Source organism: Tachysurus vachellii, chromosome 3 (genome assembly GCF_030014155.1).
Source record: "Tachysurus vachellii isolate PV-2020 chromosome 3, HZAU_Pvac_v1, whole genome shotgun sequence".
NCBI lineage: Eukaryota > Metazoa > Chordata > Actinopteri > Siluriformes > Bagridae > Tachysurus > Tachysurus vachellii.
Genome location: NC_083462.1, coordinates 34,324,607 through 34,346,539, shown reverse-complemented (window position 1 = coordinate 34,346,539; position 21,933 = coordinate 34,324,607). Strand labels below are relative to the sequence as shown.

Here is a 21,933-nt window from a genome sequence, read left to right as displayed (position 1 = left end):
ATATAAAATCTGTTTTGCTATGTATTATTCTGTTGCATGGAATCACTTAATGGCCTCATTGTCACATTAACTATGAATTAATTAAATTAATTAATTAAATAGTCAGTAAATTAGTTATGTAACATGCCTTATTTTTAGCACATTCTTACTCAGCAGTTTCCTCTAATCGAAACTTTTAGAAATCTAACTTTTTGCTAATTGAGTTGGTATTATTATATTTATACGTGTCAAGTCAATGCAGGCTAGAGCATTTGGCCTCTGCCAAGATACCAAGCCATTAAAATCTTTCATTTGAAAGTGTTAGTTAGCTTGAAACTAGCACGTTTAGTGCTAATTCATACTACTATTTGAATAACATTTAATTAAGCAATCTGATTTTTAAATAAATGCTTGATACATATTACAAGCACTTCTCTTTTCGTTTACAAACAAGAGTGATTATTTGATATGTAATAAGTAGGGAATTTCCACATTATTCATAGTATTCACAACTCCATCTGTTAGGAATACCACATATCACCAATGATTTGGTGCTTGTTTTCTTTTTGCGAGACAAGGAAAAGGACACTATCTTTCAGCATTCAAAAAAAGAAGTTGACAAACCCATCAGGTGGGAACACACTTCTTTCTGAAATAAGGGTCTTGCCCAAACTCTTGCCACAAAGTTGGAAGATTTGTATAAAATGTCTCATCTTTTAAGTGGCTTAATCCCTAAAAGAATAGCTGCAGATTATTAGCCCTACTGCACCAAACTCAGTCCATTCTCTAAGCATTTATTCTCAAGAGAAATTTAAGACACACAACTTCTATAACTACAGTATTTGAGACACACAACCCAGCCCAACCAGAATCAGATCACGTTTTTCTTTCTTTTGATGTTTGATGTAAACATTAACTTAAGCTCTTGACCTGTATTTATATGATTTCGTGCAGCATGCTGCTGCCACAGTATTGAGAGATTAGATAACTGCATGAATGTGCAGGTGTTCCTAATAAAGTGGACGTAAGTGTCCTCTCCCACTGTGTTTTCGCCACCAGGCGGAGTGGATGACGCCGCAGTGACGTTTCTCAGCCCGGGGTCTGTACACAACGCTGGGGTGAAACAGAAAGGAGGCAGCAGACTCTTTCCTCTTACAGACTACAGCTCACTGTAGCTGGCTGAGCTAATGGGGTCCTTTGGGAATAGCAGAACGCGAACAGTGCTAGAAGTGTAAAGTAGCGAGGCGGTTAGCAGCAGCTTAGCTTCACTCATTTCCTCTGACACGACAGCGGCGTGGGGCGTTTACGAGCAGGGACACATTAATCATGATGAAGAAAAAGAAATTCAAGTTTAAAGTTGATTTTGAGCTGGACGAGCTGTCTTCAGTGCCGTTTGTTAACGGGGTTCTATTCTGTAAAATCCGCCTGCTGGACGGAGGCTTTTCGGAGGAATCATCACGGTAAAGGCTTCTCCATGTTTGTGTTTACATTCATCTCTGTACACGCATCGGCTGAGACATAAATTGTTAATTCCACATTCATGTCGCTGATTATTTTGCCTGTTAGCCCTGTAAATAAATGTCCTGGTTTACATTAACAGGTCTCTCCTGAGTCCTGGTGAATATGTAGAATATTCTTACACAAAATAAAAGGCCCTGATGCTGTGACTGATAATAAAGACACTGTGTTTAGGAGTGTGATGGTGTCTGATTAGTTAAGACTCCTGCTGTGTCCCTGGCGGATTTGCAAGTTGTAATGACGTAATTTCCGACGTTCTACATGCGACTTGGACACGGAACACGAAAACCTCCCCAAAGCCTGTATTTTGTTTACTCTGTCATATTATGCACAGCTAACGAAAAGATACTTTAATCACACTTTTACAATTGCAGGCATTGATTATGTGCATGTATAACGTGGTTATATTATTCCTAGTTAATGTTGCAACAATGTTAAATAAGAATCATGGAGTATTTTTGTTTATTTTCTATAAGGGTGGAGACGTGTGTTGATCTAGAAGCAGTAGGAGATTTTCTATAAATCAAGAGGCTGTCCTTCCATGCTGTTTAAAATACTACCAATTGTTTGGCACTAAAGCGAGATATAAACAGAAACTGGCTCCTAATGCATGTTTACAGGGCTCTGAAGTTTTGAAGACAGGCAAGAGTGACATCTCCAACCCCCCACCCAAACACAACAATAGGCCTACCCTTTTCACCACCTTCTCTGGGCCAGCATCTTGCAACCTGGCCTTTTTAGGGGGCTTTCCTCTCATGGCCTTTTAGTTGACATCTTTGAAAGACAAATGCAATGATTAATGCATCCATTGCCAGGATATCAAATATGACATGATTTTAAAAGTGACCTATAACATCGATGATGCAATACAGTTTAATTTATTTAGTGCTAATAAAATTATTAAGCCTATTTGGAGAGAGATGTTTAATTGTGACAATGTCAATCATCGTGTGATAACGAAAATATGACTAGGCCTAGACCAGTGGTTCTCAAACTTTTTTGGCGTGCGGCCCCCCTTGTATACAGTGCATCCCTACTTGCCCTCCCAAAGAAAATTTATGACATAAAACATTCCAAAACTTTGAATTAATTAAGGGAGGCACAGTGGCTTAGTGGTTAGCACGTTCGCCTCACACCTCCAGGGTTGGGGGTTCGAGTCCCACCTTGTGTGTGTGGAGTTTGCATGTTCTCCCCGTGCCTCGGGGGTTTCCTCCGGGTACTCCGGGTTCCTCCCCCGGTCCAAAGACATGCATGGTAGTTTGATTGGCATCTCTAGAAAAATTGTGTGTAGTGTGTGATTGTGTGAGTGAATGAGTGTGTGTGTGTGCCCTGCGATGGGTTGGCACTCCGTCCAGGGTGTATCCTGCCTTGATGCCCGATGACACCTGAGATAGGCACAGGCTCCCTGTGACCCGAGGTAGTTCGGATAAGTGGTAGAAAATGAGTGAGAGTGAATTAATTAATTATTTGAATTAAACAAAACATATTAAATTATACAATGTAGTGTAGTTGGTTAGTAGCCTTATTTTTCTGAGATTTCATTACACAGAATTTGTGATAAATTCATTATTTTATAAAATGTCATAAAGCCGGGGCCCCCTGGCACCATCTCAGGGCCCCCAGTTTGAGAAGCTCTGCCCTAGACTACTTGTTCTGAGCAGGAGTTGTCAGTGAACAGGCTGTAAAACTGTTGGCTATGTTACAGACACTCATGAAAAACTGATGCTGATTATCTGGGAAACGTCTCTAACAGCAGTCAAAATGTCATTGTGTCAAACAAGTTGTGAATTTTTTGTAACATTAAAACAGGAGATCATGACTTACTCTGTGCTGAAAGTGATGCTCCGCAGCTCCAGTGGTTTTCTCTGTGGGTGAACGAGGATGATGCTGAACAATTCCAGGATTCCAAGGATTGCAAAAAATTCCAATTTTTTTTATGGGCTGTTGCGTTAAATCTTAATACAGTAGTGCAATTTTCTGATTGGCTATTGTGTAGCCTCTTTTTTGATTGGCTGATAAGTATCAGGCTCGACTATGAACTCCAGGTGAGTCGCGCTTGATTCCTGCCCGGTTCCATAGAGACAGCGGTGCGGACTGATACATTTTGGGTGCTGCGGCTTATTAAATATATGATAAATATTAAGTTTTTCTGTGTGAGAAATACAATGTGTGGCAGGAGAGCGTGACAAAAGACCCAAATGAGTGACTGTCACGATCAATGCGTGATACTCGAGAGCCCTGTATTTATAATATGGTTCAGTAAGTGTGGTTCAGTTCGGCTGTGACTGTCAAGCACCACATATTTCCTGTTTCTGTCTGCATCAGTCTATCAGTATGGTTAAGATACTGAAATTGATTCCAATGGCTAAGAAGTCTGATGCCAAGTTAGATGTCGTGATGGTTACAGCAATAAGAACAAAAGGCTAAACCTTTTGAGAACAACAAAGAAGAATGCTTTTTTCTTTTGTGTTAATTTCACATTTCTACTCACTTAACAAAAATTCTTTCATTTGTCACTGTGTACTCTGTGTACAAATTCCTTGGTGTCTTTTTTGGTGACTCATTAACATGGCAGATACATGTGGATAATCTTTGTAGTAAGATTCAACAAGGATTGCATTTTTTACGTCGTCTGAGAGTCCATGGGGTTGACCAAATATTTATGGTCATCTTTTACCAGGCAGTAATTGAGAGTTTAATCAGGTACTGTATCACAGTATGGTTTGGGAATCTATCTGTGCAATCGAGATCAAAGCTGATACGAATGATACACACTGCTTGGAAAATTATAGGAGTGAAAGAATTGACACCATTGCAAACTAGGTACGAAGATGCCACTGTAAGACACGCTGAGAGGATTGTCTGTGATTTTTCCCATGTTTTGAATATGGAGTATGAGTTGTTGCCTTCTGGCAGGAGGTTCAGAGTTCCTCGCTGCAGATTAAATAGATTTAAAAACTCTTTTATCCCAGCGTCGGTGAAGTTGTTAAACAGGGGAAGGACGTAGTTGCTATTTTATGTATTCAATATTTTGTGAATTGTATCTGTCTAATGTGTGTACTGTATGATTGCAGCATGGGTGATGGCCCAAGACAAATTTCCCTACTGGGGACAATGAAAGTTTACCTTACCTTACCTTACCTTACCTTACCTTACCTTACCTTACCTTACCTTACTCATTATACAGTTATAAGCAATATCAAACTGGAGCAGTGCTTAGATACAAAAAGGTGTTCCACATTAACATGTTAAGCTGATCACAGAGTCTGTCAAGCTAGAAATCCCACTGTTATTGGCATCATTTTAGGTGAAAAAAAGCTGCCAAAGGAGCAAAGAAGGTAACAATATTTTGTAGTACCCAAAACATCTTGTGTATACTGTAACCTTTGCCTGAGAAACAATTAAAAACCATCTAGGACCATACGGAAACCATTTTCTCTTATCAAAATGCAGAGACTTATGAATAGATGTGATGTCCAGTTGAAAGTGTTCTTTTTCTAAAAAGGGAACAGGCAAAAGAGGATTTTAGTCTCAGAGCTTTTGCAAGAATATTTCTGTTTTTAATATTGTTTCCTCAGAGTATTGGAGTGGCATGGTCAATTCTTTTGTTTTTGGGTTTGAGATCAAAAGATAAGAATATAGAGTAGAGTTTTAGCTTTAATTTCTTGATATTTATAACTAGATGTGTTGAATGTGGCAGACAACCCAAGATTTAGGTGAGCAAATTTATTGGTACATGATCTAAATTGAAGTCGGTAACTCTTAATATTTGGTTGCATATCCCTTGCTTCCAATATCTGGTTCAAGCCAGCAGACATTCCTTTTTGTGATTACTATTTTTATTATTGGGTTCAGAGCTGTCCAGTGTATTATTAAAACCTAGAAGAATAGTGGTGAACCATCATCTTCAAGAAAGAAATGTGGTCAGAAAAAATTATTGAATGATCCTGATCAGAGATTAAACATTTAATCACTTAAATATTAAAATGGTAAAAATCAAAACCTGCACTATCAGTGAGTTGGAGAAGGGCTCAGTTTTCTGGGACAATCTGGGTAAAAATGACTCTGAAGCAAAGGGAAAAATCATTTGGCCTATTGTGTTGAGATTTGTAGTGTTCCAGAGATATGGGTGCAGATGAATTGATGTAGCTCTCATGCTTAGTGCTTACCGTATAAGCAGGGGAAGGGGCGGGGTGGCAGGGGGCAGAGTTATGATTTGGGTTTGCTTCATTTGGTCTAGGTCCAGCAATATTATGTGTCCAAATCAAATTTTACTTGTCCATTTTAGCATTGCCTAAAATTCTAACTGATGCATTATATCCAGAAATATATCGGTCAATTCTGGATAAAGACTGTGCAATCTAATCAAAGATAATTGATGATAATCCATGATTTTATCCAAAGCTATTTTATTTCTGTTTTGCAAATTTTTATGCATCTTATGAGTTTGTTGTTTCCTTTTATTGCTATTTGGAGTGACTTGCATAAAGCTTGATTTCTCCTTTGCTCAGTCATTTTATTGTGTCATAAAACAGCATGTTAATGTCAGCTTGAAAATGTTAACTTGGGTAAAGTTAACATTTGCAAGCTGACATTAACATGCTGTTTAATAACATTAAATACTATGAACTCCATGTAAGTGTAAATGATTACACGTAAGCGAGTCTGCTGTAACTGATCTTGAGCTGCTCTCTGAATGATTAAGTCGCATGATAGCTCCAGAACATCTTCATAAAGAAATAGAGATCTTGCCTTTGGTATCGCCTTTGAATCCATACTTTAATAAATTATCTTAATTTATCATCTTCATGACAAGGTTGGGATAACTCAAACTGTCTCTAATCAAAATTTCAGTTTGGCTGTCATTTACATTTATTCACAAGTCATATTTAACTACATATTTATTAAAGCACAAGTGGACAACAGTAAACACTACATGTGTGGTCATTACAGCATTGGATATGGTTCAGCCTGTGTGTATCTGTGTATGGTATGAGAGCCACAATCCTGATGTTGTTTTTCCTTTGAAGCTACTCATGTCTGACAATAGTGTGTATGTTTTATAGAGAAATGGTCCAGGCAAACTGTGTGCGCTGGAGAACAAGTTTCTCGTTTCTATGTAAAATGAGCGCCAGTGCTGGAACAGGAGTTCTTGATCCTTGCATATGCCGTGTTTCTGTCAGAAAGGTACAATTTCACCCCTACACAAACAAACCTAACAGTTAAAGGCTGTTAAAGATAAAAATGCTGGAATGATAAAAATTATAAATTATTTGACTTCTTGCCTTACAGGAACTGAAAGGTGGGAAGACTTATGCAAAGGTAAATGACTTGAACTGTAGGTGCTGGAGGTGGGGTGGAAGTGATGGGGTTGATTTTAGGCCATAATTATCATACAATCCATTCTTCATTGAGGGATTGAAACACAAATTGTGCCACTTATTAATAATTTTGTTATTTGTTTTATAATACTGACCCAAAGTGGAAAAATGCTTCAGATGTATTGAACTGTGAGGGGGCTGCTGTGTAATTCCACAGGTTTTCTATAGGATTTACACTCACTTTCTACTTTAGTAGGAACACCTGTACACGTGCATTTTCATGTAGTTATCTAATCAGCCAATCATAGGTCAAAATTGCAATGCAACAAGTCATGGAAATACATTTCAGGAACTTTAGTTAATGTTTAAATTCAGACAAAAATCATTGGAAAATATATAGTGGAAAATATGATCTTAGTTACTCTGTAGTTGTAGATGTAGCAACTGTTGTAGTCCTGGGGTTGGAGGTTTGTAAGTATTTTCAAAATTACCTGGGATTTTCACAAAGACTCTAAACAACACTTCATAGGCACTAGAGTTTACAGAGAATTTTGCAAAAAGTTAAAAAAAAAAAAATCACAACACCCTGTAAGCAGAGGATCTGCAGGCTGAATTATCTAATTGATGGGAGAGATAAGACGAGAATGACCAGAGTTGACAGAAATGCTATAGCAGGGGTCAGGAACTTCTTTTCTTTATATATAAAATATGTGAAATTAGGTTTCCCCCACTCTTCAATGGAGAATTCTTTCAGCTATGTGACGTTTGAGGGGATTCAAATGTGTGACATGTGACTTCAGTCTTGCCCTCATGTTTTTCTTAGAAAGCAAAGTTTCTTTGAAAGTCTCTTTCTGATCGTAGATTCATGCACTATAGCATTAGCATTATGAAGTGCAGGTATGTGCATTACTCTAGATGGGCTGTTCAGTCATTTTATTGTATCATAAAACTACCCAAGTTAACATTTTCAAGCTGACATTAACATGCTATTTAATATCATTAAATTTCATGATCTGCACTGCTAAGTGTACATGATCACACATAAGCGAGACTCAGCCAACAATGTTCTACTAAATCTCTCACCATCTGCTGTAACTTGAGCTGCTCTCTGAATGATTAAGTAGCATGATAGCTCTAGAACATCTACATAAAGAAATAGAGATCTTGCCTTTGTTATCAAATCTTGGTATGAAGATCAAACTTCAGTCTTGCCCTCATGTTTTTTAAACAGCAAAGGTTTCCTCCTCCTTCAGTCTCTTTCTGATTGTAGATTAACACACGGGTGCTGTGAGTCCCGTGATGATACTTAAGGGTTTTTTGGAGACTTCTTAAGCAGCTTACAGTCTGCTCTTGGGGTGAATTTGCATGGACAGCCTGACCTGGCCATGTTGGCAGTTGTTTTAAATGTATTCCGCGTACAAATTATTTACAGTGTAATGGCTGATTACAAATTATTTTAAGATCTTTTTATATCCCTTACCAGATTCATAAGCATCAACAATTTTCTTCCTGAAGTCCTCAGACAGATCTTTGGATCTCACCATGGTGAAACCTCTCACTTCAACAATAAAGATCAAACCAAACAAAATATCTGAGGTTTAAATAAAACAAGCCTTCTTCAAAATGTTCTGTAACAATGTTCTAATCATAAGCACTTGATGTGATACACCTGTAGGTCATTTTATCTATTTTAGTACAAATAAATGTGGTTGTGTCCTACTTTTTCCTCACAAGAAATTAGATTTGTTAAAATTACATTTTATAGGTAATTAAAAAAATCACTTATTTTCTTTGGTTTTATTTGTTTAGTTATGATAAATACCCATATGTTTAACCAGATTTCATGGGGTGTGCTAATATACACGCTTTTATATGCACTTAGAACACTAAGTGCATATAAAAGCATATATATATATGTGTGTGTATGTGTTTTTTATATATATATATTATATATATATATATATATATATATATATATACACACACACACATACTCCCTGACAAAAGTCTTTTTGCCTTTTGGGGTTCATCATTTGGAATCAGAAGTGGCTTATATGAAAGGCAAAAGCCTCTAGATAGCTTATTTTACCAAAGTAAAATCTTATCATGCCTTGATTTTTTAATTCTTATATTAGTACAGAAAGGTCAGACTTTGCTTAGAAAAAAGCCTTGTCACATCTTTAAAGGACTCAACCAATCACAGATTAGAGCATCACCTGTGAGATATACTGTAATTAACACATTCCCAGGTGTGTAGAAGAAGAACTCCAGCACACCCAACCTTCATTTGAAATGCATCCTGACCTCTGACAGCATGTCAAAGATTCAGCCACAGACCAAAGTGCTGATCATCAAGAGCCTGAAGACCAAGTCCCATGTCTCCTGCTACATCTTTAATGTATCTAAATGTCAAGTGGAGAAGATAAGAAAAAGATTTGAAGAAACCGGTGAAGTTCATGATAGGCCCAGGTCAGGCAGACCCCGTAAGACAACTGTTCGAGTGGACCGTTTGTTGGTTTGACAGTCCAGGGTCAGCCATTTTTTAACAGCAGCAGAGCTACATAATAACTGGTCACCAGAAACCAGCATTAAACAGAAGACAACTACTAAAAAATCGTGTTGCATTTGCCAAGGCCCTCAGCTTGCAGGAAGGATAGACTGTGGAAAAGTGGCAGAAGGTTGATTGAACTGCATCCCATTCGTCGCAAATACTGCAGAAGACCTATTGGAACTCGCATGGACCCAAGATTCACACAGAAAACAGTCAATTCCCTGGAGGAAAAATCATGGTTTGGGGTTACATTCAGTATGGGGGTGTGCGAGAGATCTGCAGAGTGGATGGCAACATCAACAGCCTGAGGTATCAAGACATTCTTGCTGCCCATTACATACCACAGGAGAGGGCAAATTCTTCAGCAGGATGGTGCTCCTTCTCATACTGTACTTCAGCCTCCACATCGAAGTTCCTGAAAGCAAAGAAGGTCAAGGTGCTCCAGGATTGGCCAGTCCAGTCACCAGACATGAACATTATTGGGCATGTCTGGGGAAAGATGAAGGAGGAGGCATTGAAGATGAAACCAAAGAATCTTTATGAACTCTGGGAGTCCTGCAAGAATGATTTCTTTGCTATTCCAGATGACTTTATTAATAATTTATTTGAGTCATTGCTGAGATGCATGGATGCAGTCCTCCAAGCTCATGGGAGTCATACACAATATTAATTCTTTTTCCACTGCACCATGACTTTATGTTCTGTACAGTACATTATTTCTGTTAAGTGACAAGACTTTTGTCTAAGCAAAGTCTGACCTTTCTGTCCTAATTAAATAATTAAAAATCAAGGCATGATAAGATTATATTTTTATAACTATGTATGTCAAACTTTAAAGTTTTAGATCATCAAACAAATATAAATATTAGTCAAAGATAACACAAGTAAACAAAACATGCAGTTTTTAAATGAAGGTTTTTATTATTAAGGTAAAACAAAATCCAAACCCACATGGCCCTGTGTAAAAAAGTGTTTGAACTCTCCCCCCTATTGTTATAGTTCACCTCTGAAGGCTGAAAAAAAACAAAATGAAGACTTTGGAGTGGCCTAGTCATAAACCCTCCAATGTGGCTGAATTACAACAATTCTGCAAAGATTAGTGGACAAAAATTCCTCCACGGCGCTGTAACAGACTCATTGCAAGTTATTGCAAATGCTTGATTGTGGTTATTGCTGCTAAGGGTGGCCCAACCAGTTATTAGCTTTTTCACACAGGGCCATGTAGGTTTGGATTTTGTTTTCGCTTAAAACATTAAGTTTTCATTTAAAAACTTTCAAGTTAAAAACTAAATTTGTTTGATGATCTGAAACATTTAAAGTGTGACAAACATGCAAAAAAATAACAAAAATCAGGAAGGGGCCAACACTTCACACCACTGTACATACACACATTTTCTTTTCCACATGCCACTTTATTATGCTCATTCATTCAAGCCAGTGATTTGGCAATAAAATGGTGAATAAAATGATGCATACATTTCAAGGCATTTCTACCCACAGAACAGCTCCAGAAAAACACAGGATACAGGTGTTCCTATTAGAGTGCCCACTGAGTGAACAATCTGCATTTATAGTTATGTAAACATGTACTCGATTCCGACAATAACGAGATCATTTCTGGTTTTGCCAAACACAGCAGGGACAAAAATGTCTGATACCAGAGCTGTGCCACAACATCTACAGAGTCCTATTATTTTGATTTGCATTTCAAAATGTTATTTTAAACTAGCTCATTCCTTGTTGTGTGATCTCAGCTGGGCTTTGCTGATCTGAACCTGGCTGAGTTTGCAGGATCTGGGAGCACGACACGCCGCTGTTTACTGGAGGGCTATGACACCAAGAACACCAGGCAGGACAATTCTATTCTCAAGGTACAGGCCACAAAACATCCAGATTAATATTTATACATGTATATGTTTTATTAATATTTTGTTTAAAATTTGTTATTACATAATGCATGCAGTCATGTCTTTCATGCTACAACACATTACGGTACTAACTAGAGCAGCACAAAAGACAAACATTTATTTACATTATTGCAGGTTCCACCAAAATTGTCCACTGTGCAGGACCTGTATCTGATATTCCCAAGACAAATGAATTATGTTTTAGACCACACGAAATTATTAGCCTCCTTTTGTGGCCAATACATAATTCATTTGTCTTGGGAATATCAGATACAGGTCCTGCACAGTGGACAATTTTGGTGGAAACATGGTGGTATGCTGGTACATTACGCTGGATACCATGGCTCTCTATACACCACAAAGATTTGCTGTCCTTGTCACAATTGCACCAGCAAGTGGCACAATTTGTCCTCTTTGAACTCTGATATGTCTCCCAGTATGTATATAGGTGTGAAACCTCCATTGGCCAGTGTTTCAGTTTCATTGTCTAGCAAAACGAAAAGAATTTTTCCTCATGCTCTCAGAGGCTTTTAAGTCCCTACCAAATACAGATGCACCTGAACTAATTTGGGATTTCATAGCTCTAAAAAAAAACAAAAAAAACAAGTATCACTACTTTATTGCCAGTAAAGCAATAAATTAGTGATACTTTATTATAGATTTTGTTATAGATTTTACTTCAACTGGATTACATGTAATACTTTTGCAACTTTTTTAATCCGCATGCTATAATTTTGTATACCATAATGACAAAGTAAAAACATGTTTTATATATATATATATATATATATATATATATATTGCAAAAGTTGCAAAAGTATTATGTTTAAATAATACATTAAAATGTATTGGCCACAAAAGGAGGCTAATAATTTCGTGTGGTCTAAAACCAGGTGTATCCGTTTCATTTTCCAACCCCTGTATTTGAACATGAGATGAAAAAAATTAATATGAGATGATGGATCAGTGCTTTCATTACCTGACATTTACAACTGAGTATAAGAACTTTTGCTCACCAAAATATCTGGGTGGTTTACCACCAAAGCTGTCATGTTCAGGTTGTTTAACACATTTAGAAGAATGAAATAAAAGCTAGAATTCCAAACTAATGTCTAATTAATCATTTGAAATGAATCCTAAATGCGATTGGTGTATAAAAAACACTTAATCTTACTGTTCTGATAGTGGGCCAATAAAGAGGTCAGTTAAGAATAGATTATCAGATCTATTCAGACAACCTCAAACTTTTTCTGACACACTATTTGTCTGGGATACACAATTTACTTAAACATAACGTACACAAAATATTTAGCGTCAGATTTTTATTTTAACTTGATTTTGTTTGTTTTAAGTGAACAGAACTCTGCAAAATGCACAGTGCTTACATGATGAAGAAATTAATAACATAATAGGTGTGATTTATCTAATTTAATTACAGAAAAACCTGTTTTTTGTGTCATGAGATTTGATGTACTTTTAAAAGCACAAAATGCTTAAAAATTTTCTCTAAATTGTTTGTGTGCTCTTTTACTATTCAGGTGATCATCTGTACTCACCTCATGTCTGGAGATCCTTGTTTCAAAACGTGAGTGTTTTGCAAACCTAGACCAGATACAAGAAGACATTTTAGGAACATTTTAGTCTTTTTGAAATACACAACATGAATCATAAATTGCACATTTTTCATTTATTGTACTTATTTGGAATTCTTACTAAAAGGAAGAGAAGATTATTTTGAGCTGAACAATTTATTATGATCTTTATTAATAAGATCATTAAGTTGAGTAGGATAAATGTGACTCCTCTCAGCAGCTTTACAGAGAGCTGGCTGTCCATGCAAACCCCACAACATGTTTAGAATAGGCACTGTCTGTTGTCAAATGCTCAACATTTGCTTTAATTGTGTTCACTGGTACAATGCCAAGACCATTTATGTGTCAAATATTTCCCAAAGAAGCCACTGCCTGATAGACTGACTGATAGCTTGTAGTGAGTGGAATGTTTTGAATTTAATGAACTGTTGAATAAGTGTAACTTTCTTTGTTTAACAGTCAAGTTTAAAACTCCAAATGAGTTTGGTTTATATTTGGGTATATTTACTGTTTTTGTTTTTAGGTCATTTGTAACATAACTTTTTTTTACATAATGGAGCAATGATGAGAATGGGTTTCTTGTGCAGTCACTTGTAATCTCTGCCTGAATTCAGTCTGTCTTCATTACTGCTGCCCCATATACAGGGCTCTATATAGCACAGACTATAAATAGTGAGATGTCAAATGATTTCATACAGGACAGTTCTTAATTTGGATGTCCACATGATGTACCATGTCACAAGCTTCCCAAATGAGTAAACAGATAAATATATTTAGATCTAAAAGTCAGAAGCTATTGTCTTATATCTCCTTGTATTTGATATGTTGTCCCAAAGTTTACATTCGACTTTTAAAATCACTGGGAGGTTGAGAAGTTATGCTGTATTACAATTATTTGAAATTTCACAGCAAACAACTCTTGAGTTTGTATACATTCCTGTAATATTTATTAAGTATTGGTAATAATGAATACTGAAATTTATGCACACAGAAGTAAACGTAACACACAGTAACATGCATATGTGTATTATAAGCGACTAAAAAACTGAAGGCATATTACTTGCCAGACTACTGGGATATGTTATGCTGTTTGTTGGCTGTGGTGGTGTTATATTACCCAGAGTGAATCAGAACGGCCTGGTTTATATGATTTATCTTTTTTTGCTGATTTACATGATTTATTTTTTTCATAACTACAGAAGGGGTGGTATTGGGAGTTTAATTATTGTTCACAACACAGCAATCTTAAGTACATCCAGAAGATATAAAAGCAACATCCACTAGACATCACGTAAGAGCTGAAACATGCTTGTATATCAGATTTCCAAGTTGAGCTGTAAAAGGTTAATTCATTTTATGCACAGATGCTTTAGACACATTTAGACCAGCTCTATCTAAAACATCTTAAAATTTTTCGCAGTCTTCATGATTGCTATGGGCTGCATCTCAAATCTAAAACTCACATTCATTCATTCAACATACATTCAGAAATATTCAATAATCTAGAACATGGTATGTAAAAGATTTTTCTCTAGGTTTGAAAGTAACATAAAAGATTTTTAAAATTCCACACTACCTGTAATATCAGTGTTTGTACCCAATAATGGCCAATAATAATACACAAGTATGCAATTTGACACAGTGCACTAGTTTGCAGTAGGCAGATGAATGGAGAAAGATTCATCTACCTACTGCAGAATATTAATATCAAAATATTAGCACATAAACCTTGTTTTTGGTATAAAGTAATTAAATGAAATGAAAGAAGAGAGAGTGAGTTTCCCACTTGTAAATCAAGCGACCTTGTTTGGGATAAGTTAGACAGGTTCGTAATTTTTTTTCTCTTTTCTTTACATTTTGTTTTCAATAGGTTTAGCTCAAGCACACGCACACATAAACACACACTGTACTTTTGTAGTTTGATTTTGTTTATATGTATTTGTTTAGCATATGTACATGTGTATATGGGATTTGTAGATTCTTAACATGTCCTCTGTCTCCCTACAAGACCTCCATCCACAGCAACAGTGATTGGGATCCAGGGGGATGGAGAGAGTCTGCTGGAAGAGCGAAGAGGTGGAGACACCCAGAAACCCTTCTTGGGGCTCTCGGGTATGTCGGTTCTTCTGATTGATAAAACTGTAGAAAAATTCTGACTGGCACATGAAAAGAGCATTTGCTCTATTGTTTGAATCACAACAATGCAACAACTATGTACGGCAGGGGGTCAAAGTGGCCTTATGTGCAGTGTCAGGTGGTGAGAGCTGAGAGTTTTCCAGGGAGGTCACATGTTCTTGATGCCTGAATACATCTCCAGAGCAGCTCAGTTTAGCTGGGATTTAGTTTCAGGTGATGAGCTACCATTCATGATGAGCTGTCTGCCAGACATGCTGTGATCCATGCAGAAAGAGCTAGGGGTTGGTACGTGTTGCAAGTGAGCTTTATAGTCACTGCCGTCACTTCAGTGGTATTCTGTGGTACAATTAAAAAAGTTGCCCGATGCTCTTTTATTTCGTTTGAGCCAATAACAACTCAGACTTTATCTGTGACATTTCAAAGACAGTAATGAATTGCTTTAACAGCGGGAAAGTCACAGTCAGTAAACTGCAAGCGAGGCAGTTAATTTTTTATATTGCTTATATCACAGTACCTCACACCTTCTGTTAACAAGCACACAACAAAAAAAAAAAAGTTAAAGTGGTGGTCAGATCAGCTAAGTCTTATGTAAACAGAACCGTGAAAAACAGTGCTTGAAAGAAAAATTCATTAAAAAAGAAATTTGAACGTAGCTGCAGTTTAGTAAAGGTTTATTTATCTGGCAGTTGTATAGATCTTTCAAAGACACCATATAGCAAACCGTAAATGTAAGACTTTACTCATATTTTAGCTCCGTAGCTATAGCTATGTTACTGACAATAAAACAGCAGAAAAATGGAAGGAAATGAGGAACAGGAAAAGCTGGCATGAAAGAGTCATGCAGCCAAACATTAAAAACTATTGGAATTGTTTCAGAACCATTTTACTACCTCAATAATTTGTTCAATTCTAATGAAAGAAACAATTTCAACTGCTGATTCAATAAATACTTTTATTTTTAAAAAAAGAATTGAGACGTTATTAATGGGTATCCATATAATTAGACTAGATCTTTCCTTCTTTTTTACAACCTGTTTCCGCCATCCTTCAGTCAAGCTTATTTCAGCTTAGTTGTCTGTTATAGTATCAATTAATCAAAGCATTCATGTGTTTGTGGAGTATGCACTGAAAACTAATTAAACCCCTTTTTGTTTTTAAATCAAAACTCATACGTTATGTAAAGGAGAAATATGATGACGAGCAAACAGTAGGAAATGGTTTTGAAATGTAAACAATGTCGTAATATTTAGACCTTAGACCCAGCATTACACAAACTACTTTAAAAATATCTTTATGGAAGGGAAAAAGATGTATTTAATTTAGTATCCTGATCGAGGGTGATGAACAATCAGTATATGAGGGAATGTGTTTTGTGTTTGTTCCAGTTATTAGGCTCTTCTGCCACAAGGGTCTGCTCACATTATAGCTCGGCTTAATGTAGTGTGCTACCCGTAGCACTAATAAACCTGTCAGGTGGACTGCCACTGAACAGAATTTACAGTATGGATGTGTATGCCATAGTGTCCAGTATTTCTTGTCTAAAAATGTAAAAATGTCCCATTTGCCTACAGAAGCCACAGGCATGTGTGGCTCTCTGCCAGAGGAGCTGGGTGTGTGTGGTCATTCCCGAACCTCCAGCTATGCTAGTCAGCAGTCTAAAGTATCAGGTGAGTGCTCTCTTCTGTTTCTGTTCTTTCTCAATTTGATGATTTTTAAACCTCTGTTTTAATGTATGTTGCTTCCTAGCCTTATTTACTCTTAATAGTAATAGTACATTTAAATGGTTTGGGACTAATATGTTAATATGCATATTTGTGTGAGTAAAAGTTTCTCCTCCAATATGTGATCTGTGTGTTTGTGTGTCTAGTCTGTCCTTATGATGTCTTCAGTCATCACTAATACTATTCTGAAATGTACTTGAACAACAGGTGGTGAGATCAAATGTTCCTGATTATCCAGTTGATTTGATAACACGGTGGTGCTTACTGACAAGAGAAAGTACCCTCTGATGCTGAGAAATCTCTCTAATCTAATACAAATTCACAGTCAGTTGTGAAAGAGCACTGTCTTTCCTGAAGTATGCCTAAAAGTACATAATACAAGTGTGGATGTGAAATGACAAATGGTGCAATGGCTATTTTTATTGTTATTTTTTGCTGCTGAGGATGTCCACATGGACAGTCTGGAGATGCAGGGGATTGCTGTAGATAGTACCACTCAATTCACCATCCGTGAACAGTTCATGGCAAGATGTTAAAACAAATAAATTCATGTTAAATCTAGAATGAATTTACTGGTTACACAACTGCATGTTTTGAGCATATAGTACACAGTTATAGAAGGGAAATTATTTTTCACAATTTCCAGTGTCACCCAGATGTTGATGGGTTCCATCAAGGAGTCTGTGTCCTCTCACGATTTCTTCTACATACCATCTCAGTTTTCTCCTCAAAAACTTTGATTTTGCAACTTGCAATTCCCTGTGAAAATTGTCTGGAAAATACCTCTATATGCAGCATCAGAGGGAGATGAGTATGTAAAGATAGATGAGGTTGGTAGATAGATGGATGGATCGATTGGATTTTTTTGGACCACTGACCACTGAATACTTTGTATTTATCAACCTGGCTACTTGCCTTAATAGAACTGCCACTTCTAACAGGTTGCCATCCACTTGTCTGTTATACTTAGGTTTTGGTCTCTGAGTGGTCTCTGAGACTAAATGCAGTCTCTCAGCAGATGCTCATGGCAAAGTATATCTCCACAGCAATTTAAGACAGATCAGAAGACACATTAGTGTTATATTAGCAGTGGTGTCAGCTATGGTGTTAATCCTCATGTATTAATAAATTTTGCCTTTTTTTAAGATGTCACCTGGTTTGTAGGTGAAGATTTACAGATATGAAAATGTTTGAGAAATTGAAGGTTTGCAAAGGTGTGTGTTATGTCTCTCTTTCCAGGTTATAGCACGAGTCACTCACGCTCCTCCAGCCTATCCGAGTTCACCCATAAAAGGAACACATCAGTTGGTAGTGCATCCACAGGCATTGCTAGCATCCCTGAGCCCAGTGAGGAGGGTCCGAACACTATAGCAGCTGCTGCTGCTGCTGCCACCCTTGGAGCCTGTAACACCTCGTCAGTAAACCCTGCTACACCAGACAGAACTTCTAACAGGTCAGACAATAACATGCCACCACATTAAATAGTTATACCAGTCTGTATAAGATTTGAACAACAAACCTGATTTAACTCTGACAGATTGTGAAGGGCTCCCTGATCATCAGCAGAGTTTACACACATATATGTAATTTTTATATGTGTGTGTGTGTGTGTGTGTGTGTGTGTGTGTGTGTGTGTGTGTGTGTGTGTGTGTGTGTGTAAAAAACAGATTTGATGTTCATTTACATCCTTAAACTATTAGTGTAACTATTTTATGTGGATTCAGATAAATGAGGCAAAAAGGTGGAATGATTGCAATGGCCAAGTATTAAAAATGACAGTAACTGGACAAACTAACAATCATTGTATCCAGACCACATGTGCTGTGATTCTAATATGCTTTAGCCAATTTGGGTGCAAATACCTTTAAATTAAACCTGTCTGCACTTTGAGCAGATTTTCATTAATTAATTTCACCTTCAATACACAGTGGAACACTTTAATAACTTTAACCTCATTGGATATACTTTACTTTGGAAACTCAAATTTAATTGTATTGTTAACATAGTTGAATTTAGTAGTATAACACTTTTAACTCACAAAGTAGCTTTATGATGTAGCTTTATAACACTAATGATGTAATGATGCGATGGTGGCAAGAAAAAACTCCCTCAGAAGGGAATCCATCCCCATCTGGGTGCTATTATAAATAATTCATTTTTCTAGCAATATACTATATAGTCAAAAAGTGCAGGAGATTATGAGCAGTTTAGGAGTATGATAGAGGCCCCATAATCTGAAAATGTGTCATTTTGTCCCAGGTGTCAAGATTACAGGTTTTTTCTGGTGTTGCCATTCAAAGCCCAGTCTAGTGCTGATGGTTTCAAAGTCATCACTGATTGCATCCTTCTTCTGCAGGCACCCAATGAAGCAAGACTCGATGGAATCTCAGATGAAACGGGTAGATGCCACTAGAGTTGATGCTGATGATGTGGTAGAGAAAATCCTGCAGAGCCAAGACTTTACTCCTGGCATGTTTGACTCAAGCAATGAAGGTAACTAGCAAATACTGATTCTTACCAGACTGTTCAGCTTTGCTACATCAGACCTCTGGTGATGAAGAAATGCATCAATATTTAATATTGTGTTTTAGAGGAGGGTCTTCGTTTATTTGTGGGTCCTGGAGGAAGCACAGCACTTGGCAGTCATCATCTACCAGCAAGGTAAACATACTGTATAGAATTCAGGTTTGTGAAGTGTTCCACATATCTTCGAACAAACAAAAATGTCAACACGCTCTAAATTGGATTTCTCTAAACAGTTACAGTGGACATAAAATGCCTAGAAAATGCATAAAAAGGCAAGTGAACAGTAAACAGATTTTTTTTAGCTCTTCAATGTCCTTGATGTCCTTCAATGTCCTATAATAATGATGTTATTATAAATTTTTCATTTTTCACCACAATGCTTCTATTTGAGTTTTTTATTGCTATTTCATATTAAAGGTAGAAAAAGGTGAGAAATTATATCTTGATTGTATCTTTTTACAAACTTAGTTTTACCAGGGGTGTGTAGACAGGGGTGTGTACACTGTTTGTGAACACAAGTGTAATCTCATAATTGCAGTTCGTTTGAACATGTCTGCAATCTGGGCTGATACAAGCTACATGACATCATTTAAGACCTTTAATTCTGATGTTTACTTTTTATGTGTTGCAGGGTTGGTGCTGGTGCTTATGAGCAAGTGGTGATCAAGCGCTAGAGCTGAAAGGTGCCATGTAGAGAGGGGCCACAAACCAAAGTCATGAAGAGAGGGAGGGCCCTTCAAACCCCTTCTTTCCAGTAGTGTGACTTTAACATCCATTCACTGCTGGTGGAGCTGGTGAGGATTTTCAAAGGTGCATTGGCTCCTCTGAGTCCTGGGGTAACTTAACTTTTCAATCCCGAAACTCCCTGCTTTCCTCTTTGACTTGCCTATAAAACATTCAACAAAGGAGGGAAACTAGTCTTACATGTTGTAACAGGAAACAATCCTCTCCGTGTTTTGCTTGGCTGGCAGTTTTGTTCCAGGCTTTTGTCAGCTTCATAATGAGGATATTAAGCTCATCATTTTGATCTTGTGTATTCAGGGGTGAAGGTTTCATTTTTTTAAATTTTTAACATTTGGGCATATTCAGATGAGTCATGCATCAGTATTGTGTGTGTGTGTGTGGGGGGGGGGGGGGTATTTGGATGCAGCGTTGCAGCATTCTAGAAGGTCACATCACCAATGTTGAGTAGTAGTGCTTCCTTTTGCTGATCTTATTACACTATAAGGGAAACCGAACCAACTATCTGGCATTGGGCAGACAGTCTGACTTTAGAGAAGAGAATAGTCACTTACTGAACAAGCATCCATTTACATTTATATAAGTGAGTAATAAATTCTGATAGCGCTTAATATTTGAATAGATAGAATAGCTGTCAACCCTTGTATGCTGTATTTCTGTCAGATTTGAGCATTAGTTCATCTTTTTAGTTTGTTAGACGGTTTGTTTTCAGCTGCTATGTTGTTTTTGGATGTTGGTTTTTTGTGGAGTTCAGTTTGAGTCTAACAATTGTTTGTGCATTTGGTTGTACAGCCTTTTCAAGTATTGTCTCACTCCTTCAGCATAGCATAAATGGGGCCAAAGTCAAATTTCTCAGACACTGCCATTACAAAAACTGTGTATTCAGGCAGTTTGATCATTCATTATTGCACTTTGTTCACATTATGACTACGCTGATCCTTTTTTATTGAGAGCTGAGATATGACAGAAAACCGAAGGAAAGAAATTCAATATTTTATTATAGTGACTTATAGTCTTTGCCTCTGTGAAAGCAGGTTTAAATTTTATTTGAGGTGCTAGAGAAATGTAGTCCGATGTGACCATCTTTTGCTTAACTTGTACTATGTACATTTACTGCTATTGTGGTTTTAATTTTTTATATCAGAAATGCTACAAACTTCATATGAATGTCTACATGTTTTGTGCATATCAGATGTCTACCCTGATGTATTGTTGCCTACTTGTTTTAATGTGCTTATTCTGATTGATTGTCTGCTGGTGTAAACATGTTCCAGGTTCTCTACGGTTTTATTTATGTGTCATATTAAAGCCATATGTTTTACAAAGTGAGCCCACTTCTTTGTATGTGTTCTGAAGCAGGACTAGCTATGGGGAATGGGTGCATTAAATATCTCTAGTGTATAAATGCCTGTAATAACCGATTATGCTGAGTCTGATATGATGTAATATCAGTGTTGTCATGGGTTAAACACCACTGCAAAACATCAGTATTGTGTTTTCTAACACATTTCCAAAGAGCAGTGTTTCATGTGTTATATCCTTACAGTGTTCAATATCAGAAATCCTAAATATTTGACTAGTTGACATTGTGTGTAGGTACCTTGTGTTGTAGTAAACACCATGGTGTTTTTTTTTAATCTCTTCTGTGAAGCTTTTGCTCCTTGTACTATACTACTGTACTTGTCATGATGTAACGGTGACTATGCTTTTTACTGTTCTGCATTGCTATTGTGATGTTCAACTCTTTTTAACCAATGCTGACCATGTGTACCGCACACTGTTAAATAAACACTGAATAAACCTGACAGCAAGATTTCAGAGTCAATTTTCAGAGTCAAAAAACAAAAATGTTTACCTGAATATTTTAGATTCTTGTAAACTAATATATAAATGTAGAGTAAAAAGTTATGGTCTAATGAGACTCTGGTAGAACATTTTGTA

The 21,933-nt window shown here is 36.9% G+C and overlaps 1 protein-coding gene across 2 annotated transcripts; it reads left to right on the top strand.

Moving 5' to 3' along the window:
• The first annotated feature begins 1,055 nt into the window (after positions 1 to 1,055).
• Positions 1,056 to 21,797, top strand: fam102bb (family with sequence similarity 102 member Bb). 2 transcript variants are annotated; one of them, XM_060866932.1, is made up of 11 exons: positions 1,056 to 1,439; positions 6,564 to 6,684; positions 6,790 to 6,819; positions 11,124 to 11,240; positions 12,815 to 12,861; positions 14,877 to 14,980; positions 16,579 to 16,671; positions 17,965 to 18,178; positions 19,082 to 19,218; positions 19,317 to 19,386; positions 19,883 to 21,797. In XM_060866932.1, exons 1-11 carry the CDS (start codon positions 1,306 to 1,308, stop codon positions 19,923 to 19,925), a joined length of 1,110 nt encoding a protein of 369 aa, XP_060722915.1. In that variant the 5' UTR covers positions 1,056 to 1,305; the 3' UTR covers positions 19,926 to 21,797. The 2 variants fall into 2 exon arrangements, with proteins under 2 accessions (XP_060722915.1, XP_060722914.1); XM_060866931.1 differs by having other exon boundaries at positions 1,057 to 1,439; positions 16,576 to 16,671.
• The last annotated feature ends 136 nt before the right edge of the window (positions 21,798 to 21,933 follow it).

Excerpts from the sequence above, each read along its gene's own strand:
- fam102bb (XM_060866931.1), top strand. The coding sequence starts at position 1,306 with ATGATGAAGAAAAAGAAATTCAAGTTTAAAGTTGATTTTGAGCTGGAC. Across the intron at positions 16,672-17,964 it reads TCAGCAGTCTAAAGTATCAG|GTTATAGCACGAGTCACTCA; the intron begins GTGAGTGCTCTC and ends CTCTCTTTCCAG. Across the intron at positions 18,179-19,081 it reads CCAGACAGAACTTCTAACAG|GCACCCAATGAAGCAAGACT; the intron begins GTCAGACAATAA and ends CTTCTTCTGCAG.